Below are 21,534 nucleotides of genomic sequence, written 5' to 3' on the forward strand. Positions count from 1 at the left end.
CGCAGTAGAGTCAAATTGCAATTAAACTCTATTGGGCTCCTTAGAGGTTCACAAGTGTCACTCATAAAAAGTCTGGAGCAAATGGGATGATGCGTTTGTCAATAAGAGACGATCGTATGCATATGGCGAGGGACAGCCATTTTTGCCACACCCACAAGGGTCAGATGCCATTGACAGAGTTCATCTTCATGGCATTTTATGTCAGTCTGCACAGGATGAAACCCATATGACTTAGAGAGTAAAAGTCAGACATACAGTAGAAAAAACAGGTGACTTCCTGTCGGAAGTGGGCGGGGCTAAGGTGATGTCATCAATCGACCACCTAACTGTGATGAGGACTGGTCTATAATGAGACATAGAAAGTCTGATGAAGCTCTGACCTGGCATTTGGAAGTTATTTCACATTCATGTTTCATGCTGTATAGTCAAAGTTTGGGACTTAGCCACGCCCCCACGGGTCAGTCGAGTTCATCATGGGAGAGTTCATCATCATATCATGTCATGTCAGCCTACACCGGATGAAACCCATATGACTTAGAGAGTAAAAGTAAGACATACAATAGAAAAAACAGGTGACTTCCTGTCGGAAGTGGGCGGGGTTAAGGTGATGTCATCAACTGACCATCTCAATGTGATGAGGGGTGGTCTGTAGTCAGATATAATAAGTCTGATGCAGCTGTGACCTTCTATGTGGAAGTTATTGCATCTTGATGTTTCATGGCGAATAGTCAAAGTTTGGGACTTAGCCACGCCCACATGCTTTGACATAGAAAAATTCCTACGATAACTTTTCATCTTTAATGTCTCAAGTCTCTGCTGACTGAGTTTGAAGTCTCTATCTCAAAAGCTGCAGGAGGAGATAGATCAGATGCGATGTCTATGAAAAAGAGGAAATGGCTGATTTTGATCCAAAATGGCCGACTTCCTGTTGGGTTTGCACCATGGCTCCAAGAGACTTTTTTGTAGGTCCTGACATGATACACATGTGTACCAAGTTTCATAATTCTAGGTTAAAGCATGGCTTGGGGCTGATCATTTAAAAATTTCTAGGGGGCGCTGTAGAGAAATTAGGCCACGCCCATCAACGACTGTTATGGATTCCTGTTCGGGGATGGATAAGGATGCATCCTAGTGAGTTTGGTGCAGCTGGGCTGAACGATGTGGAATCTAGAGCCAAACGTATGGCGGCGGCGTTACCTCTGCTTCGCCGCGGTCCCACGGCCACGCCCTCTACAGAAGACTCTTGGCGCTTTAAAGCAAGTGACACTAACATGTTATCTGTCATCCAACACAGAATCATGTTGATTAGGTGCAGTGAGCCAGAAAGGCAGCTTTCCATGGAAAAAAAAGCACTTCCTGTTCTGAGGGGGCGGGGCTTAGATGACGTCAGACTATGACAACATAGGATCGTAGGGGACCCTACCAGGATCACTCATGTCAAGTTTGGTGCAGCTGGCCTCAAAATTGTGGAATCCACAGCCAAACGTAAGGACACGGCGTTTAGGGTCACTTCGCCACGCCGCCACGCCCACCTGCTGGATTCAAATGAGCTTGGCTTGGAATCCTCAACACACCAACATGTTTTCTGTCTGTGGACACAGTTTCACCTCGATTAGGTCAAAGGGGTCAGATAGCGACCGTTCAGCGTAAAAAATGACACTTCCTGTTCTCAGGGGGCGTGGCCTAAGTGACGTCATCATTTGACCGTTGGGTATTGTAGAGCATCCCATGATGATCAATCACTGAAAGTTTGGTGCTTCTATGAGTTTTTTTCAAAGAGTTATAACAGTTTGATGTTTCATGGCGAATCGGTGACCTTTGACCCCCGGAAAGACCCCTTCAGCAAGCCCGAAAACGCAAACCTACGATAACTTTGGATCGGCCATGCCTTATGAACGATCTGACCGAGTTTGAAGCCGATCGATCGAAATCCCTAGGACAAGTTCGATCAAATGCGAACCCTGCAAACGCCCAAAATCGGGTCAAAATCGGAACTTTAATCCAAAATGGCCGACAATCTGTGATACTTGCACTATGACATTAATTGTAAATTCTGAGTGTTTTGGGGAGCTGTACAAGTGTACCAAGTTTCAAGTCTCTACGATAAAGTAAGTGAATAGGAAAGGGTCCTTTGAAAGTTGCTAGGTGGCGCCCTTGAGCCGTTTCTTGTGCGATTTTTCTGGGGACCTTAAAATACGTAAATTTTACACGGGCTCTATGCCCCCGCCAAGTTTGGTGAGTTTTTGAATATGAGAAAGCCCCCAAAAAGCCAATTCTTTTGGCACAATAAAAATAATAAAACAGTACAGTTTCAATAGGCTCTCGCAGCGCTTAGCTGCTCGGGCCTAATTAAAGCTCCGCGGAGCCTCAAGCGGCCCTCGCAGCCAAGCGCCGCTCAAGCCTAGCCACCGCGGATGTTCCAGCACCGCCTCCCCTCAGCCACCGCCTCCCCTCAGCACCACCTCCCCCCAGCCACTGCCTCCCCTCAGCACCATGTCACCCCAGCCACCGCCTACCCCCAGCCACCGCCTTGCTCTCACGGAGCTGCCAAACCCGCCCTGAAGATAGTCACCCTGTCATGTTCGACATTGCTCCCAGTCAATGCACAAAAATCTGGTGTAGATCAGCTGATATCGCAAGGAGACACAGGTGTTTGATTAACCTGGGTGCGTAGTAGAGTCAAATTGCAATTAAACTCTATTGGGCTCCTTAGAGGTTCACAAGTGTCACTCATAAAAAGTCTGGAGCAAATGGGATGATGCGTTTGTCAATAAGAGACGATCGTATGCATATGGCGAGGGACAGCCATTTTTGCCACACCCACAAGGGTCAGATGCCATTGACAGAGTTCATCTTCATGGCATTTTATGTCAGTCTGCACAGGATGAAACCCATATGACTTAGAGAGTAAAAGTCAGACATACAGTAGAAAAAACAGGTGACTTCCTGTCGGAAGTGGGCGGGGCTAAGGTGATGTCATCAATCGACCACCTAACTGTGATGAAGGCTGGTCTATAATGAGACATAGAAAGTCTGATGCAGCTGTGACCTGGCATTAGGAAGTTATTTCACATTCATGTTTCATGGTGAATAGTCAAAGTTTGAGACTAAGCCACGCCCCCACGGGTCAGTAGAGTTCATCACGGCAGAGTTCATCATCATTTCATTTCATGTCAGTCAGCACAGGATGAAACCCATAAGAATTAAAGAGAAAAAGTAAGACATACAGTAGAAAAAACAGGTGACTTCCTGTCGGAAGTGTGCGGGGCTAAGGTGACGTCATCAATCGACCACCTAACTGTGATGATTGCTGATCTATAATGAGACACAGAAAGTCTGATGCAGCTGTGACCTGGCATTTGGAAGTTATTTCACATTCATATTTCATGGTGTATAGTCAAAGTTTGGGACTTAGCCACGCCCCCACGGGTCAGTAGAGTTCATCATGGGAGAGTTCATCATCATTTAATTTCATGTCAGTCTGCACAGGATTAAACCCATATGAATTAGACTGTAAGACATACATTTGAAAAAACATGTTACTTCTTTTCGGAAGTGTGCGGGGCAAAGGTGACGTCATCAATCGACCACCTAACTGTGATGAGGGCTTATCTATAATGAGACATAGAAAGTGTGATGCAGCTCTGACCTGGCATTTGGAAGTTATTTCACATTCATGTTTCATGGTGTATAGTCAAAGTTTGGGACTTAGCCACGCCCACACGGGTCAGTAGAGTTCATCACGGCAGAGTTCATCATCATTTAATTTCATGTCAGTCAGCACAGGATGAAACCCATAAGAATTAGAGAGAAAAAGTCAGACATACAGTAGAAAAAACAGGTGACTTCCTGTCGGAAGTGTGCGGGGCTAAGGTGACGTCATCAATCGACCACCTAACTGTGATGATTGCTGATCTATAATGAGACACAGAAAGTCTGATGCAGCTGTGACCTGGCATTTGGAAGTTATTTCACATTCATGTTTCATGGCGTATAGTCAAAGTTTGGGACTTAGCCACGCCCCCACGGGTCAGTCGAGTTCATCATGGGAGAGTTCATCATCATATCATGTCATGTCAGCCTACACCGGATGAAACCCATATGACTTAGAGAGTAAAAGTAAGACATACAATAGAAAAAACAGGTGACTTCCTGTCGGAAGTGGGCGGGGTTAAGGTGATGTCATCAACTGACCATCTCAATGTGATGAGGGGTGGTCTGTAGTCAGATATAGGAAGTCTGATGCAGCTGTGACCTTCTATGTGGAAGTTATTGCATCTTGATGTTTCATGGCGAATAGTCAAAGTTTGGGACTTAGCCACGCCCACATGCTTTGACATAGAAAAATTCCTACGATAACTTTTCATCTTTAATGTCTCAAGTCTCTGCTGACTGAGTTTGAAGTCTCTATCTCAAAAGCTGCAGGAGGAGATAGATCAGATGCGATGTCTATGAAAAAGAGGAAATGGCTGATTTTGATCCAAAATGGCCGACTTCCTGTTGGGTTTGCACCATGGCTCCAAGAGACTTTTTTGTAGGTCCTGACATGATACACATGTGTACCAAGTTTCATAATTCTAGGTTAAAGCATGGCTTGGGGCTGATCATTTAAAAATTTCTAGGGGGCGCTGTAGAGAAATTAGGCCACACCCATCAACGACTGTTATGGATTCCTGTTCGGGGATGGATAAGGATGCATCCTAGTGAGTTTGGTGCAGCTGGGCTGAACGATGTGGAATCTAGAGCCAAACGTATGGCGGCGGCGTTACCTCTGCTTCGCCGCGGTCCCACGGCCACGCCCTCTACAGAAGACTCTTGGCGCTTTAAAGCAAGTGAGACTAACATGTTATCTGTCATCCAACACAGAATCATGTTGATTAGGTGCAGTGAGCCAGAAAGGCAGCTTTCCATGGAAAAAAAAGCACTTCCTGTTCTGAGGGGGCGGGGCTTAGATGACGTCAGACTATGACAACATAGGATCGTAGGGGACCCTACCAGGATCACTCATGTCAAGTTTGGTGCAGCTGGCCTCAAAATTGTGGAATCCACAGCCAAACGTAAGGACACGGCGTTTAGGGTCACTTCGCCACGCCGCCACGCCCACCTGCTGGATTCAAATGAGCTTGGCTTGGAATCCTCAACACACCAACATGTTTTCTGTCTGTGGACACAGTTTCACCTCGATTAGGTCAAAGGGGTCAGATAGCGACCGTTCAGCGTAAAAAATGACACTTCCTGTTCTCAGGGGGCGTGGCCTAAGTGACGTCATCATTTGACCGTTGGGTATTGTAGAGCATCCCATGATGATCAATCACTGAAAGTTTGGTGCTTCTATGAGTTTTTTTCAAAGAGTTATAACAGTTTGATGTTTCATGGCGAATCGGTGACCTTTGACCCCCGGAAAGACCCCTTCAGCAAGCCCGAAAACGCAAACCTACGATAACTTTGGATCGGCCATGCCTTTTGAACGATCTGACCGAGTTTCAAGCCGATCGATCGAAATCCCTAGGACAAGTTCGATCAAATGCGAACCCTGCAAACGCCCAAAATCGGGTCAAAATCGGAACTTTAATCCAAAATGGCCGACAATCTGTGATACTTGCACTATGACATTAATTGTAAATTCAGAGTGTCTTGGGGAGCTGTACAAGTGTACCGAATTTCAAGTCTGTACGATGAAGGAAGTGAATAGGAAAGGGTCTTTTGAAATTTGCTAGGTGGCGCCCTTGAGCCGTTTCTTGTGCGATTTTTCCAGGTACCTTAAAATACGTAAATTTTACACGTGCTCTATGCCCCCGCCAAGTATGGTGAGTTTTTGAATATGATAAAGCCCCCAAAAAGCCAATTCATTTGGGAAGATAAAAAAAATAATAATAATTAAAGCTCCGCGGAGCCTCAAGCGGCCCTCGCAGCCAAGCGCCGCTCAAGCCTATAGCCACCGCGGATGTTCCAGCACCGCCTCCCGCCGGCCACCGCCGACGCTCGCGCGCCGTCCTCCATGCGATCCGCTTCGATGTCTTCGGCAGCGTTCACTGGCCATGCACCCAAAATCTGGAGCAGATTGGGCCATGTGGCAAGGAGATACAGCTGTTTGATTAACCTAGGGGGCGCAGTGGAGTCAAATTGCAATTAAACTGTATTGGGCTCCTCAGAGGTTCACAAGTTTCACTCATAAAACGTCTGGTGCAAATAGGATGATGCGTTTGTGAATAAGAGACGATCATATGCATATGGCGAGGGACAGCCATTTTGCCACTCCCCCACGGGTCTGTAGGCATTGACAGAGTTCATCATCATGTCATGTTATGTCAGTCTGCACAGGGTTGGAATCCATGACACACCAACATGTTTTACAGTGTAAAAGTAAGACATACAGTATAAAAAACAGGTGACTTCCTGTCGGAAGTGGGCGGGGCTAAGGTGATGTCATCAATCGACCACCTAACTGTGATGAGGGCTGGTCTATAATGAGACATAGAAAGTCTGATGCATCTGTGACCTGGCATTAGGAAGTAATTTCACATTCATGTTTCATGATGTATATTCAAAGTTTGGGACTTAGCCACGCCCCCACGGGTCAGTAGAGTTCATCACGGCAGAGTTCATCATCATTTCATTTCATGTCAGTCTGCACAGGATGAAACCCATAAGAATTAGAGAGAAAAAGTAAGACATACAGTAGAAAAAACAGGTCACTTCCTGTCGGAAGTGGGCGGGGCAAGGGTGATGTCATCAATCGACCACATAACTGTGATGAGGGCTGGTCTATAATGAGACATAGAAAGTCTGATGCATCTGTGACCTGGCATTAGGAAGTTATTTCACATTCATGTTTCATGGTGTATAGTCAAAGTTTGGGACTTAGCCACGCCCCCACGGGTCAGTAGAGTTCATCATGGGAGAGTTCATCATCATGTCATTTCATGTCAGCCTGCACCGGATGAAACCCATAAGAATTAGAGAGTAAAAGTAAGACATACAATTGAAGAAAGAGGTTACTTCCTGTCGGAAGTGGGCGGGGCTAGGGTGATGTCATCAATCGACCACCTAACTATGATGAAGGCTGGTCTATAATGAGACATAGAAAGTCTGATGCAGCTGTGACCTGGCATTTGGAAGTTATTTTACATTCATGTTTCATGCTGTATAGTCAAAGTTTGGGACTTAGCCACGCCCCCACGGGTCAGTCGAGTTCATCATGGGAGAGTTCATCATCATATCATGTCATGTCAGCCTACACCGGATGAAACCCATATGACTTAGAGAGTAAAAGTAAGACATACAATAGAAAAAACAGGTGACTTCCTGTCGGAAGTGGGCGGGGTTAAGGTGATGTCATCAACTGACCATCTCAATGTGATGAGGGGTGGTCTGTAGTCAGATATAGGAAGTCTGATGCAGCTGTGACCTTCTATGTGGAAGTTATTGCATCTTGATGTTTCATGGCGAATAGTCAAAGTTTGGGACTTAGCCACGCCCACATGCTTTGACATAGAAAAATTCCTACGATAACTTTTCATCTTTAATGTCTCAAGTCTCTGCTGACTGAGTTTGAAGTCTCTATCTCAAAAGCTGCAGGAGGAGATAGATCAGATGCGATGTCTATGAAAAAGAGGAAATGGCTGATTTTGATCCAAAATGGCCGACTTCCTGTTGGGTTTGCACCATGGCTCCAAGAGACTTTTTTGTAGGTCCTGACATGATACACATGTGTACCAAGTTTCATAATTCTAGGTTAAAGCATGGCTTGGGGCTGATTATTTAAAAATTTCTAGGGGGCGCTGTAGAGAAATTAGGCCACGCCCATCAACGACTGTTATGGATTCCTGTTCGGGGATGGATAAGGATGCATCCTAGTGAGTTTGGTGCAGCTGGGCTGAACGATGTGGAATCTAGAGCCAAACGTATGGCGGCGGCGTTACCTCTGCTTCGCCGCGGTCCCACGGCCACGCCCTCTACAGAAGACTCTTGGCGCTTTAAAGCAAGTGAGACTAACATGTTATCTGTCATCCAACACAGAATCATGTTGATTAGGTGCAGCGAGCCAGAAAGGCAGCTTTCCATGGAAAAAAAAGCACTTCCTGTTCTGAGGGGGCGGGGCTTAGATGACGTCAGACTATGACAACATAGGATCGTAGGGGACCCTACCAGGATCACTCATGTCAAGTTTGGTGCAGCTGGCCTCAAAATTGTGGAATCCACAGCCAAACGTAAGGACACGGCGTTTAGGGTCACTTCGCCACGCCGCCACGCCCACCTGCTGGATTCAAATGAGCTTGGCTTGGAATCCTCAACACACCAACATGTTTTCTGTCTGTGGACACAGTTTCACCTCGATTAGGTCAAAGGGGTCAGATAGCGACCGTTCAGCGTAAAAAATGACACTTCCTGTTCTCAGGGGGCGTGGCCTAAGTGACGTCATCATTTGACCGTTGGGTATTGTAGAGCATCCCATGATGATCAATCACTGAAAGTTTGGTGCTTCTATGAGTTTTTTTCAAAGAGTTATAACAGTTTGATGTTTCATGGCGAATCGGTGACCTTTGACCCCCGGAAAGACCCCTTCAGCAAGCCCGAAAACGCAAACCTACGATAACTTTGGATCGGCCATGCCTTATGAACGATCTGACCGAGTTTGAAGCCGATCGATCGAAATCCCTAGGACAAGTTTGATCAAATGCGAACCCTGCAAACGCCCAAAATCGGGTCAAAATCGGAACTTCAATCCAAAATGGCCGACATTCTGTGATACTTGCACTATGACATTAATTGTAAATTCTGAGTGTTTTGGGGAGCTCTACAAGTGTACCAAGTTTCAAGTCTCTACGATAAAGTAAGTGAATAGGAAAGGGTCCTTTGAAAGTTGCTAGGTGGCGCCCTTGAGCCGTTTCTTTAGCGATTTTTCTGGGGACCTTAAAATACGTAAATTTTACACGGGCTCTATGCCCCCGCCACGTTTGGTGAGTTTTTGAGTATGATAAAGCCCCCAAAAAGCCAATTCATTTGGCTGAAGAACTATAATAATAAGAAACAGCAAGGTTTCAATAGGCTCTCGCAGCGCTTAGCTGCTCGGGCCTAATAATAAGAAACAGTACAGTTTCAATAGGCTCTCGCAGCGCTTAGCTGCTCGGGCCTAATAAGAAACAGCAAGGTTTCAATAGGCTCTCGCAGCGCTTAGCTGCTCGGGCCTAATAAGAAACAGTACAGGAACAATAGGCTCTCGCAGCGCTTAGCTGCTCGGGCCTAATTAACAGCACGATTACAATAGGCCTTCGCAGCGCTTAGCTGCTCGGGCCTAATAATAAACAGCGCGATTACAATAGGCCTTCGCAGCGCTTAGCTGCTCGGGCCTAATAAGAAACAGTACGAAAACAATAGGCTCTCGCAGCGCTTAGCTGCTCGGGCCTAATAAACAGCACAGTTTCAATAGGCTCTCGCAGCGCTTAGCTGCTCGGGCCTAATAAACAGCAAGGTTTCAATAGGCTCTCGCAGCGCTTAGCTGCTCGGGCCTAATTAAAGCTGCAAGCAGCACTGGAGGCCCTCGCAGCTCAGTGCTGTTCCGGCCTTATGGTAGCCAAACTGTTGTGGAAATTTTTCTTTAGCAAAGAGTGAGGAAAAACTGTTTCAAGACCCAAAGAACCAGAGAAAGAATATATTCTTAATCGGTATTTATTCGAACGCCACCCACTAATAAAGGTCAATTATATCATCATAACAATATGCAAATGGCAAGGGATTAGAATTCGCCATTCAGCCACCGCACATACTCCCGGCAGCCAGTATTGAGAAAAGGATTTACCATCATGTTCTATTTCATTAAACACATGAACTATAGGGTGAAAGGAAGAAAAACTGTCAGAATAGGTGACTTCCTGTTGAAAGGGGTGGGGCTAAGGTGATGTCACCAACTGACCATATGAATGTGATGAACTCTAGTCTGTGACGACACAAAGAGAGTTTGATGCAGCTGTCAGCTTATGTTATTCCACCTTGATATTTCATGGCAAATAGTCAGATTTGAGGCTTGGCCACGCCCACATGCTTTGATGTACAAAAAAAATTCTTTGATAACTTTTGGCCTTCAATGCCTCAAGACTGTGCTGACTGATTTTGAAGCCTGGATCTCAAAAAGCTGTAGGACGAGTCCACTCAGATATGACATGTCTGACACAGAGAAAATGGCGTGGTTTTTTATCCAAAATGGCTGACTTCCTGATGTGTTTGGATCGTGGTTCCAAGAGACTTCTTCTACATTCTGTCAAGATGTATATGTGCACTGAATTTCATGACTGTCAGTCAAAGCAAGGCTTGGGTTGATTTATGAAATATTCTAGGGGACGCTGTGGAGGAATTAGGCCATGCCCCCCAATTATTTGACTGCATTCCTGTCAGGGGGGTGGACAAGGATCAATCACAGTGAGTTTGTTGCAGCTCAGCTGAAATATGCGGAATTTAGAGCCAAATAAATGACAATGGCATCGCCTGTGGCTTCACAGCGCCGCCATGGCCTCACCCTCGACCGAAAATTCTTTGTGTTTTAAAGCAAGTGAGACCAGCTAGTTATGCATCTTCTGAGACAAGATCATCTTGATTAGGTCAAGGGGGTCAGAGATGGAACTTTCCAAAAAAAAAAGTCACTTCCTGTTTTTAGGGGGCGGGGCTTAGATGACATCAGACTATAATAACATAGGATCATCAAACATCCAACCAACCAGGATCACTCATGCCAAGTTTCGGGCCAATTGACTTTTTTATGTGAAAGTTATAGTGTTTGTGCTAAGAGCGTCCTACTAGTTCTGATTGGTCATTTTGGTCAGAACGGTGCATTACTTTAACCAGTAATAGTAATTCAGGGAGGAGATGGAGGAGATTTATTGTTTTCACAGATTATCTGTCTCATAACAAACTGCTACAACATGATGACAGCTTTAACAAATGTGGAGAAAACATTTTTTTTTATTAAAGTTATGTACTGCAGCTTGAATAAAATGCAGCTACGTAGCATTTTTGAGAAGTCTGGATTGCTTTATGTGTAGTTGCACGTTGCTTTTGACTGTTGCTCATGGAGAGACATTTCAGTATCTAAAACTAATAGAAAAAATTTAAGCAACCTACTTGCATACTGTATGTGGACTGTTGGATGTTAAATTCATGAGCAGTAAATATTGTGCTAATTATCAGTATTGAACCAAAGAAAGCAAGGCAGTTGCAAGCCTTTAAAATTGTGACGCTTTTAATGGGTCAAATAGACTCAAAAAATTGTAACAGCAGCTATGCAGGGGGGCCCAAACAAATTTTTTGTCAGGGGGCCCAAGATTCCTGGCAGCGCCCCTGAGTGTGAATGATGGAGACACGGCTTGATCTGTGAAGTTCACCTCGGCGCGGATCGCTCATATTGGCTCACTTATATGGCCATTTATATCAACCCTCTGTGAGGATGAGGACCCATGTTTCTTTGTAGAATTTATCAAGGTAAGAGTCAAGTTTAAATCCACAGCGCTTGCTCTGCTCGCACAGCTCAATGTGAACCGCAAATGTGTGCTGCACAAGTGCACAGTTAGAGGTGCACATTGAGCGCATTATGTGCTGCATGTGTGTTTACATGCAGCACATCTTACTTTGTCTCAACATGCTGACTCTGTCTGCGGTGATAAAGTTTGAGTCAGAGACCATTAAAGGGGCAGGTGCTCAAAAAAAAAAGGGGGGGGGGGCACATCTAACCGCATTTTAGGACAGAATATTAACAAAGTCACACAGCTTTCAGAGTGTAATAAACTCTGAAAGCTGTTCAGAGCTTTCAGAGCTCTGAACAGCTCTGAAAGCTCTGAGCTGTTCAAATTTATCAAATTACAAATTGATCAATTTGTAATTGATAAATTACAAATTTATCAATTTGTAATTTGATAAATTACAAATTGTGAGATATACAACTAGATTTAGTACATCTTAACATAACAGCTGCCTTGTAATATTAAATATATTGTTCACTACCAAAAACTGCATGTTGATCATGGTAAGAACCTTTATTTCTTTTTGTTCTTAACCCAACCCCCCCTCCCCCCCCCCATTACTCCCCTCTGTACGTGCCTGGCTGGTGTGTTAGTGGACCTGGGGTTCAGCCCATGGAGTCACCTCGTGACTAGTGCAGCACGTTGCTTTGTTTTTATTTTATTTCATGTTTTGCGGCAACACAATGCATATCAATTGCTTTGTCTACTTGAAGTCAGGTAACAACTCATCCCATAAAACCCTTGCAACCAAAACATGAATTTTGGCACTAAAGTTTTTGTCATAAATTCAAGGGGTTTCATGTATTTTTCATGCATTTTATCTGACAGACAAACACAAAGGAGCATATGGTTGTGAAGTAGAAGAAACCCCCCGTCCCCCATCTATCCATCAATCTATCCAATTAGCCTTAAGCATTATCTCATTCTAGACAGATTGTCCATACAGATGTTCCAGGGCCTGCTGCAGTTGCTGGAAAATATGTCATCCACTTCCTGTGAAAACATTTCCGCTTGTATTGTTGTGGTTGTTTAAAAAAGTTGCCTGTGCTCCCTGGTGGGAATTGATCAAATAAAAAAGGAAAGGTTTCTCAGGAAAGGATTTCCAACATGTTTGTCCAAGTTTTTACAGGGGATTAAAGTGAAGAACCTGTTTGCATGTGCCTCATGCATAAAGTGTGCGTGCATACAAAAAAAAAGTGAGGTCCCATATTTGACGCAAAAGTCGGCATGTATAAAACTTAACTTTGCGTCAAGGTTTGTGTAAAATATACGTACTTTTTTGCTGGCGTGAAAATGTGCGGCAGCCACGCAAACTTTTTCTGTTTACAATATCAAACTACAAACCATCAAAGCTCACCTAAATACACTGAAATCTGACTACATTCAGTTATTTAGACCAAGAAGCACCAAACCCGATATTTTTCATGATTTTAATATTTTATTTCTTAAACGCAAATGATGAAACTGAACCGCATTTATCCTAAGACAATAAGCTAACACGCACACAAAATAAAGAAAATAAAAATAAAAGTATGTGAAAACCTTGCTCAAATGTAAATAGTACTTTTCCTCAGTTTTTGTTTCATAAAGATGTAATGCATTGGTCCGTGAGCCGAAGAGCATGGAAAGCAACCTGGGGAGTAATTTCATTCTCACTAAAAAAAGAAAACAGGGTTGGATCAGCAGATTAACTCAAACCTCCTGATTAAAAATAATCAACAGGTTTGATTATTGTCAAGGTGTGTATGCAGTCACACGTATATAAGTAGCTGCATAAAGGTGAGCCGCGTAATTGTGGAGCGTTTTGGCTGTGATGGAGAACATCACCAGTGGAAGGATTCACAGGGAGCAATTGATCAGAGATCATATTGATCTGCTGGGAAATGATGATGGTGGTTTATTAGCGTTTAGATTAATCCAGACTGATCATCCTGGAGCTCTGAGCAAAACTTAAAGGAGGAGCTGTGTGGTACCGGTACCGGTCCAGCTGCAGCCATCCTTCAGTGGAGCTGCCAGCTTTGTGAATGCGCTTTATGGACATAAAGTATCTCTCTTCTGTAAATGTCCAACTTCACATGATTCTACTATTTAGAATAGAATTTTCTAAAAATTCTATATTTTAGAATAAATGTTCAGACAGGCATTTCCACAATCTCTTTATTTTAAATGTTTTTATTTGTTTTCTTTTTTTCTTTGAAATGTATTATTTTTATTTTTGTGAGGTGACATTATGTGCCCTCAAAGCACCTTCTAAATAAAATATATAATTATTATTATTATTATAAATACTTATACTGCTTCAAACAAGGACGTTGCCATAGTTACTGCTTCACGTGTGGCAGACTTTTGGGTATTTATACTAATTTACATTTAAGGGTGGTAACAAGGCGGACCAGCAGCTGCGCTCTATTTCCTGCAAATTAGGATTTATATAAAGAAAAATTGCGCGGCCACGTGTGTGCGCACGGCTTTATGCATCTGATTTTCTTTTGTGCACCTAATTTTTATAAATGTTTCCGTACTCCAAGTTTTAGTGTCAAAACTGCACAGTCTTTTATGCATCAGCCCCCTGAAGAAATGTCCAGGGTCCAGATTAGGTCCTTCAGAAGTTGTTCAACTCCGGCTCTCGCACTGCGCTCTCCTTTCTTTCATGTGAGAAATTATCCAGATTCGCCTCAATTTTTATTTTTTTTAAATTACAGACAATAGTAACACAGTATGGCATTATCTAAAATGACACCAGTCAAACTCCATATGATAAACAACTACAATGGTAAAGTTTGCCTTCCTGTGTTTACTCTGTACTCCAGTACAGAATGGACCAAAACGTGTCATCAACCCATCGGTGAAAAAATGGCGACCTCCATGGGTGAAAAATATATCAAAACATGTACATTTTTGAAGTAATTATGTGTTTTGGCATATCACAAACTGCAATTTTTTAGGTAATAGGAAAATTGCAACATATTTAGGCCAACATGTTCAACTAGTCCTGGATCCTTTTAACAGAAACCTACAAAAAGAATAAAACAATAGAGCAATTAAAAAGAGCATTTGTATTTTAAAGAGTACAGAAAAACGGCAAAGAAAAAAGCATGACAATTTTAAGATGTTGTGGACTCGCCATATATGTGACATCATCAGAACTGATGATGATTGGGACCAGATGCCTGGGTGGAAAAACCTTTCTGGGTGTCTTCTTTGCCTGTAAAACATAGTCAGCAATGTCATAGAATCAGTTGATGTTGGCATCAACTATGAAGCTGTTTTAAGTGTGGACTTAAGGAGACAAACTACCTTAAAATCTTTCCATCCATGATCTGAACACATTGATCCTTGCAGGATGGTGAAGGGGCAGGTGGTGCCCATCTCTAGCAGTCATCAGATGAGAGGCAGGGTTCACCCTGGACAGGTCACCAGTCCATCACAGGTCTGTGATGGACTGTGACCATCACAGTCCATTACTGTTAACTTTTATTCAGTTAACAATGAATAAAATGTATGAAAGAGAAATGGTAGATTAATAAGGGGAAAAATTCAGAAAAATTCTGTCCAATTATTTTAACATAAAATCATGTTTATTAAGCACTTAGTGTTGGAAAGACACCAGTTTTTGCTGTTGTTAAAAATGTGGCCAGCTGCTCAGTAAAAAAAAAAAAAAAAAAAAGTGACCCACATTTCATTTCTATCCAGTTCTTGTCTACTAACCACGAACTATTATCAAGGCCCTCTCTACTTTTATGGCAATATTATGCTAGTAAAAATGGCTTATTTGAACAGCATTTATTCTCCTCCCCGGCTTCATAATGATGCTGTTCTTCTTTTTAATGACGCTTTCAAAAAAAAAAAAAAAAAACAAAGTGTGCATTCATCTGGTCTGGAGTGTGAACTGGAGCTAATGCTGTTCACTAATAGATAGATCTTACATCATACATCTGAAAATAGATTGGGTAAAGACAGCTTCCATGTTTTAGTTAAAAAACTATAAACAACAGATTATATTTGGAGAGATGTAAAACTGAAGATACCTGCTACATTTAGTGTTAAGGACAAGTATTATTTTTGTTGTAGAACCTCTTTCACTAAAGGGTCATTGTTTGATATTTTGAGGCATGAACACATGATTTACTTTGATAAACAACATTACATAAGTTCCATTATAAGGATTGTTAATTTTTTTATTCTTTGCTGTTTAAACAAAATGGTAAAATATTATTAAGGCACCTAAAAAGGCATACTTTATTAGCCTAATGTATATACTAAGATGTAATTTAAATCATACTGAAATTTCAGTATATTTAATAGTTTACTTTTAAAGTAAATGTTTTTAAGTGAAATTTTAAACTTCACTTTTTAAGTGAAGTTTAAACAATTCTATTGAGCATATATTTTAAAGTATAGACAAATATCTTTAAAAGCATAATGTTTCATTTTCATACAGTGAAAAGTTTGACTGACAGATCGGTCCACCAGGTCAGGTCTGCATGTTTGCAGTTAACAATGTTCACCCCACTGTTGCCAACTCAGTGACTTTCTTGCTATATTTAGTGACATTTCAGACAAAAAAAATTATTGGCCAAACTCAAAATTGGCAGGTCAGGCTTTTTAAAGATCGGCCAGAAAACTGCAATTGGTGCAACCCAACTTAAGATGGAATACATACACACATATTCATGACATTCTTTAATTAAATTAAATTCTCTAGGGTGTAATTACAATAGATACAAATTTAATTTATACCAGGTGAGTCTTTCTCACTTGAGAATGCAGACCAGTGCCAGGTTAATTCTGTGCCTTCAAACAATTTTAATTGGAGAAGTTTCACATAATTTATGAGTTGATGTAAAAATAATGTTTATTTAAGATGCATAAATTGTCAGCAGCAAACAACATATCGCCAACTACAGCTTAGAATAGCTCATCGACTTATTAAGTCGCCCCAAGAGCAATTTTTTAACTTATTTTTCTTTTTGCCCATTTAAGAAAGATTTCTACACACATTATGAAATATATATATTGTAAAAAAAAATTATCACAATTTTAGAATGAATTTATGTGTTTTTGTTAATATAATTACATCAAAATCATTAAAAATAAAAAATCAGTTCCTCTTAGGGGGCCCCCTTGCGGCCCCATAGCCCTAAGCAGCCGCTTAGTTTGTTTATGCCTTGGGTCAGCCCTTGATGCATTCCATGCGCTTCGGCGCACAGACCAATGAGTTACATCTTTATGAAACAAAAACTGAGGAAAAATATTACTTACATCATAGGGAGGTTTTCACATCCTTTTATTTTTATTTTCTTTATTTTGTGTGCTGTTAGATGACTGTCTGAGGATAAATGCGGTTCAGTTTCATCGTTTAGGTTTAAACAATAAAAGATTAAAATCATGAAAACAACATCAGGTTTGATGCTTCTTGGTCTAAATAACTGAATGTAGTTAGATTTCAGTGTATTTAGGTGAGTTTTGACGCTTTGTAGTTTGATATTATTCACAGAAAAAATTTGCGTGGCTGCTGCACATTTTCACACCAGGAAAAAAGTGTGAATATATTTACGCAAAGTGTGACACAAAGTTAATTTTTATACATGTCGTTAAGACCTCTGATGTGATGGTCAGGAGTTGGACCGACTCCGTGACCTATGACCCATCTCCCACCTGCCCTGCCTGATGCTTCACGCACATGGCTTCCTCTTCTTACTGCCCGTAGCTGTTTGTGTAATTTCCTCATTGTAGCCCATGGACTTCATGTCAGAACTCTAGTCGCATAGCATACAGATGAAATGTCACAACGTGAAAAGCGAAAAATTTGAACTGCTAACTCACTGGCTTGACATGTTGCCGAGGTAGTTTTAGCAAACCTTATCAAACATTGAATAATTACACACTGTAGCTGCTTTTATGTTAGCTTGCTAGCAATTTATAACTTATAAAAAGAGTGAACATTAAAATATGAACTGACTACTATTTAAATGTAAAGCATAACGTTGATACCTACCGATGCCATAGCTGTATACCCACCGTTGTGGAGCCTTGTTTAATAGATGGTGCGTTCACACTAGTTTTCTCTGTGTGAGAGGGGCTGTGGAGGGAGGGCTGCGAGACACAGCAGGGAACAAGGGGGAGGGGCTTGTTCAAATTTTCAGGCCACATCCATGGTTACGAAAAAGTTACATTCTGCAGCTTTAATGTGTTAATGCGTGGAGGTTTCTGATTGGTCAGATTTTGATGACAGGGCCTCTGATGTAATTGTATATATATATATATATATATATATATATATATATATATATATAGTTCTTTTTGCAAACTGCAAACTTCATTGTATTTGATTTGGGTTTTATATGACTAACACAAAGTAGTTCTACACTGCTGAGTTGAAGGAGAAGTATATATACAGTTAAAATTTGGCTGTGTGTTCAGAAGTCATCTAATTAGTAAACTTAGAACAAAGAAACTAAAGCCATTTCTCTTCTAATAAAGTATGGAAGATAAAAACACAACAAAGATAAATTATTCCAATTTGGGTGTTATTAGTTTCAAATATACGTAACTCTTCCTCCTTACATTTTTCTCTTTCTCCTGTGCTTTTTTCCCCCCTAGTATGTAATTGTGAACTTGCCCAAGGAGGCTTCTTTGTGCGCCAAGGTGAATACATCTGTACTCTGGACTACCAGAGGCTGTACGGGACTCGCTGCTTCAGCTGCCAAGACTTCATTGAGGGGGAGGTGGTGTCAGCTCTGGGGAAGACCTATCATCCCCGTTGCTTTGTCTGCGCCTCATGCAAGTAAGAGCAAAGGTTGGGAAGTAGAATTTCAATTAAAGAAATTCTAAAGTGAAAAAAATTTGGAGCAAGACCATACTTCTAATCTCAAGCCTATAGCTTCCTGAACCATTCAGGACATATTTTCCAGGTTCCTCATGCTGTACTTACCCTCTGCTGAACCTGACATGAATGTTTCAATGTGGCATTCAAGGTTTGTAATGTGATCATATAACCTCAGTGCATTTATTTTTAAACAAGTATCCCTTTTGTGGAGGGAAAACACTTGTGCTTATTGTTAGGAACATGAATAGAAGTCAGAGTTAGAAAGGAAGCACTGCTTGTGGGAAGGCGATAGGCTTAACTTTATGTCTGCGCTGATGGGAAGACTCTACTGATCATCAATAATTCAGTTGTTTAGTCTCATTGTTGAGTTTCCTTGGTTTCATAATTCACAGTTTTGAGGCAATCTTATTATTTTTTCACAAATTCCATTTCAAAAAAAAATTTCAACAAGAAGTGACTTACAAAAATATTCCTATGCCTTTATCTTCTCACATTTTGTCATGTTCCAGTACTTTTTGTCAACTTCCCTGTATTTTGTTGTAAATTTATGTGACAGACCAGCACAAAGTGGCACATATTTCTAATGTAGAAGGAGGCAACATGGCTTTCATATTTTTTGACAAAGAAATTATTTAGAATTGTCTGGTGTGCATTTATATAGCTCCGCTGACTTGAAGCCTTGCATAGCCACCTGTTGCTACAAATACAGCTGTTTTCTTTGAACATAAATAGCCTAAAATGTTGCACATTCTTCTCTACACTATAATTCAAGCTGAGTCAAATTTGATGGAGTGTCTCTGAAATCAGTTTTCAAGTCTTGCCTTTGTCTGCACTTTAGCTAGGCCATTCTAAACCAAACAGTCAATTTGTAGTCATGTTGTTGAGGGGCTTTCTTGTTCATACACACACAGTGCAGACCACCTGGGGTACACACCTCTGTCCCTTCATCCTCTATTTTGCCTTAACGAAACAGTCATGGAGAGAGCGCCACCTCTTTCTTGAAACAGCCTCCTCTGTTGACAACAATGTAATTTCCATCTGAGATATTCGAGCCATTTGACAGTCTGTGTCAATTTGTCAATGAATATAGTTATTCATTGAATAATTGTACAAATGTAAGTAATTCCTCATTGCATCTGATCAACGGTCCTCAAAAGTATTTGTTAGAGCTATACATAAGAAATATTTAAATTATTTGTACAATGCTTTGATTTTTTTTAATTTTGTCAGATTTAGTAAAGAAGGTTAATATTTGTTCAGACCAATTTTATTGTGAAGCTTAGTTTTATTTTGAAAAGCTTGCTTCCTGTTGGGCTTTACAATATATTAGACATGTGGAGAGCCACAAGATCTGGAGAGAAGCTTTGAACACATGATCCCAGAGATAGGCTACAGAGAAGCCAGACAACTGCTTCAAAAGCAATATTGTGATAATTTAAAAATAGCCATGGCTTGCATCGAAAAGGCTTTAAAATGGCCACAGATAAAGACAGATGATGTTAAGGGCTTAAACGCTTATTCTCTCTTCCTGATTGGTTGCCAAAACACGATGCAAGATGTTGACTATATGGAAGAAATGGATAATCCAGCAAATGTGAGAGTCATTCTGTCCAAATTGCCATATAAGATGAGGGAGCGATGGCGTAATGTGGCATTTGAAATGCAGGAGACCAAAGGAAGAAGAGCAAGGTGCGCAGATCTGGTAGATTACATTGACAGACAAACAAAGATCATTTTAGATCCATTGTTTGGTGATCTCCAGGAAGTCAGTCTATCTACAAAACAAAGAGAAAAAAAAGCTGTTTTGTGAGGAAATCAAAGGAAAGTTCTCCAAGAAGTAGCAGTTTTGCTACAAGTGTTGACACAGAAAAACATAAATTGTCACAGTCAAACCAAATCACAAAGACTGACAATGGCAAAGTATCTCAGAATAACTGTTTGTAATCTGACAAGAATCACACACTTGACAACTGTGAAATGTTCCAGAAGCTAGCACACAAGGAAAATATTGAATATTTGAAATCCATTGAGTAAAGATTGTTCAAGAAGATTGACATGTCAGTTATTTGTGGAAACATCCAAGCATCCTACACATAAAAAGAGAAGAAAAGACATCACCCAAAAATGAACGAAACAGCACATCTGAAACTCAGGCCACTAGTGCTGTAGGCCAGGAGATGTGTGGATACACTGGGACCGGAAGCAAAGAAGGAGTTTTGGCCATTGTTCCGGTAAAGCTCAAGTCCAAGAAAAGCACACAATAGTTGAGAAATACACCTTTATAGATCCTGGCAGTTCAGCGACATTTTGCACAGAGAAGACCATGGGAGCACTGAACTTAAGAGGCAGAAAGACGGACATTTTACTCCGAGCTATGGGACAGGAGAAGCTTGTCCATAGTCACATCCTGTCAGAACTGGAAGTCAGTGGATTTGAAGAGGAAAGATAAATTGACCTACCTTCAGTGTTCACACAACATGAAATTCCTGTCACAAGATGTCACAAGAAGATCTGCAGTTCATGAAAGATGTGGAACAGTCTTATCAGCTCATCGACAGACATTATTGTATAAGTCTCCCACTTAAGAACAAGACGCAGTCTAACTGAGCAGAGAGCCATCAATCTCAAAAAGAGATTCATAAAGAACCCTGAGTTTCATGCTGACTATAAAGCCTTCATGTATGACATCATAGCAAAGGGGATGTATCATCTAAAAAAATAAGAAAATCAGAGTTGTTTTTGACTGTACTGCGACATATCAAGGAGTTTCACTGAGCAACCAGTTACTCCAAGGCCCAGAACTGACGAATACTTTGGTTGGAGTGTTGACAAGGTTTAGAGAGGAGAAAGTTGCATTGATGGCAAAGTTTTACCAAGTCAGGGTACCCTCAAAGGACTCCAATTTCCTGTGTTTTCTATGGTGGCCCAATGGAAATTTGAACAGAAAACTGGAGGAATTCAGAATGACTGTACATATTTTTGGAGCCACGTCATCTCCAAGTTGTGCTTGTTTTGCCTTAAGAAAGACAGCAGAGGACAAAGAAGATGAGACAACAGCTGAATCAGCTAAAACAACCAAGAGAAAGTTTTACATGGATGACTGTTTGGCAGGTGTGACTACAGAGGACCAAGCAACAGCACTTTCACAATCTTTAAAAACTCTATGCTTGCATGGTGGATTCAACCTGACAAACT

General features: G+C 41.5%; 1 protein-coding gene across 5 annotated transcripts in view; it reads left to right on the forward strand.

Annotated features, from left to right (window-relative positions):
* ablim2 (actin binding LIM protein family, member 2) overlaps nucleotides 1-21,534 on the forward strand; it is a 264,772-nt gene that overhangs the window by 178,091 nt on the left and 65,147 nt on the right. For all 5 annotated transcript variants that reach the window (XM_088015821.1, XM_088015825.1, XM_088015822.1 and 2 more), the window contains exon 3: nucleotides 18,114-18,297. In XM_088015821.1, the coding sequence (XP_087871947.1) occupies nucleotides 18,114-18,297 (184 nt within the window). The remainder of the gene's footprint in view (nucleotides 1-18,113; nucleotides 18,298-21,534) is intronic.

Source organism: Poecilia mexicana, unplaced genomic scaffold (assembly GCF_051168715.1).
Source record: "Poecilia mexicana isolate PSO_F unplaced genomic scaffold, ASM5116871v1 scaffold_18, whole genome shotgun sequence".
Taxonomy (NCBI): domain Eukaryota; kingdom Metazoa; phylum Chordata; class Actinopteri; order Cyprinodontiformes; family Poeciliidae; genus Poecilia; species Poecilia mexicana.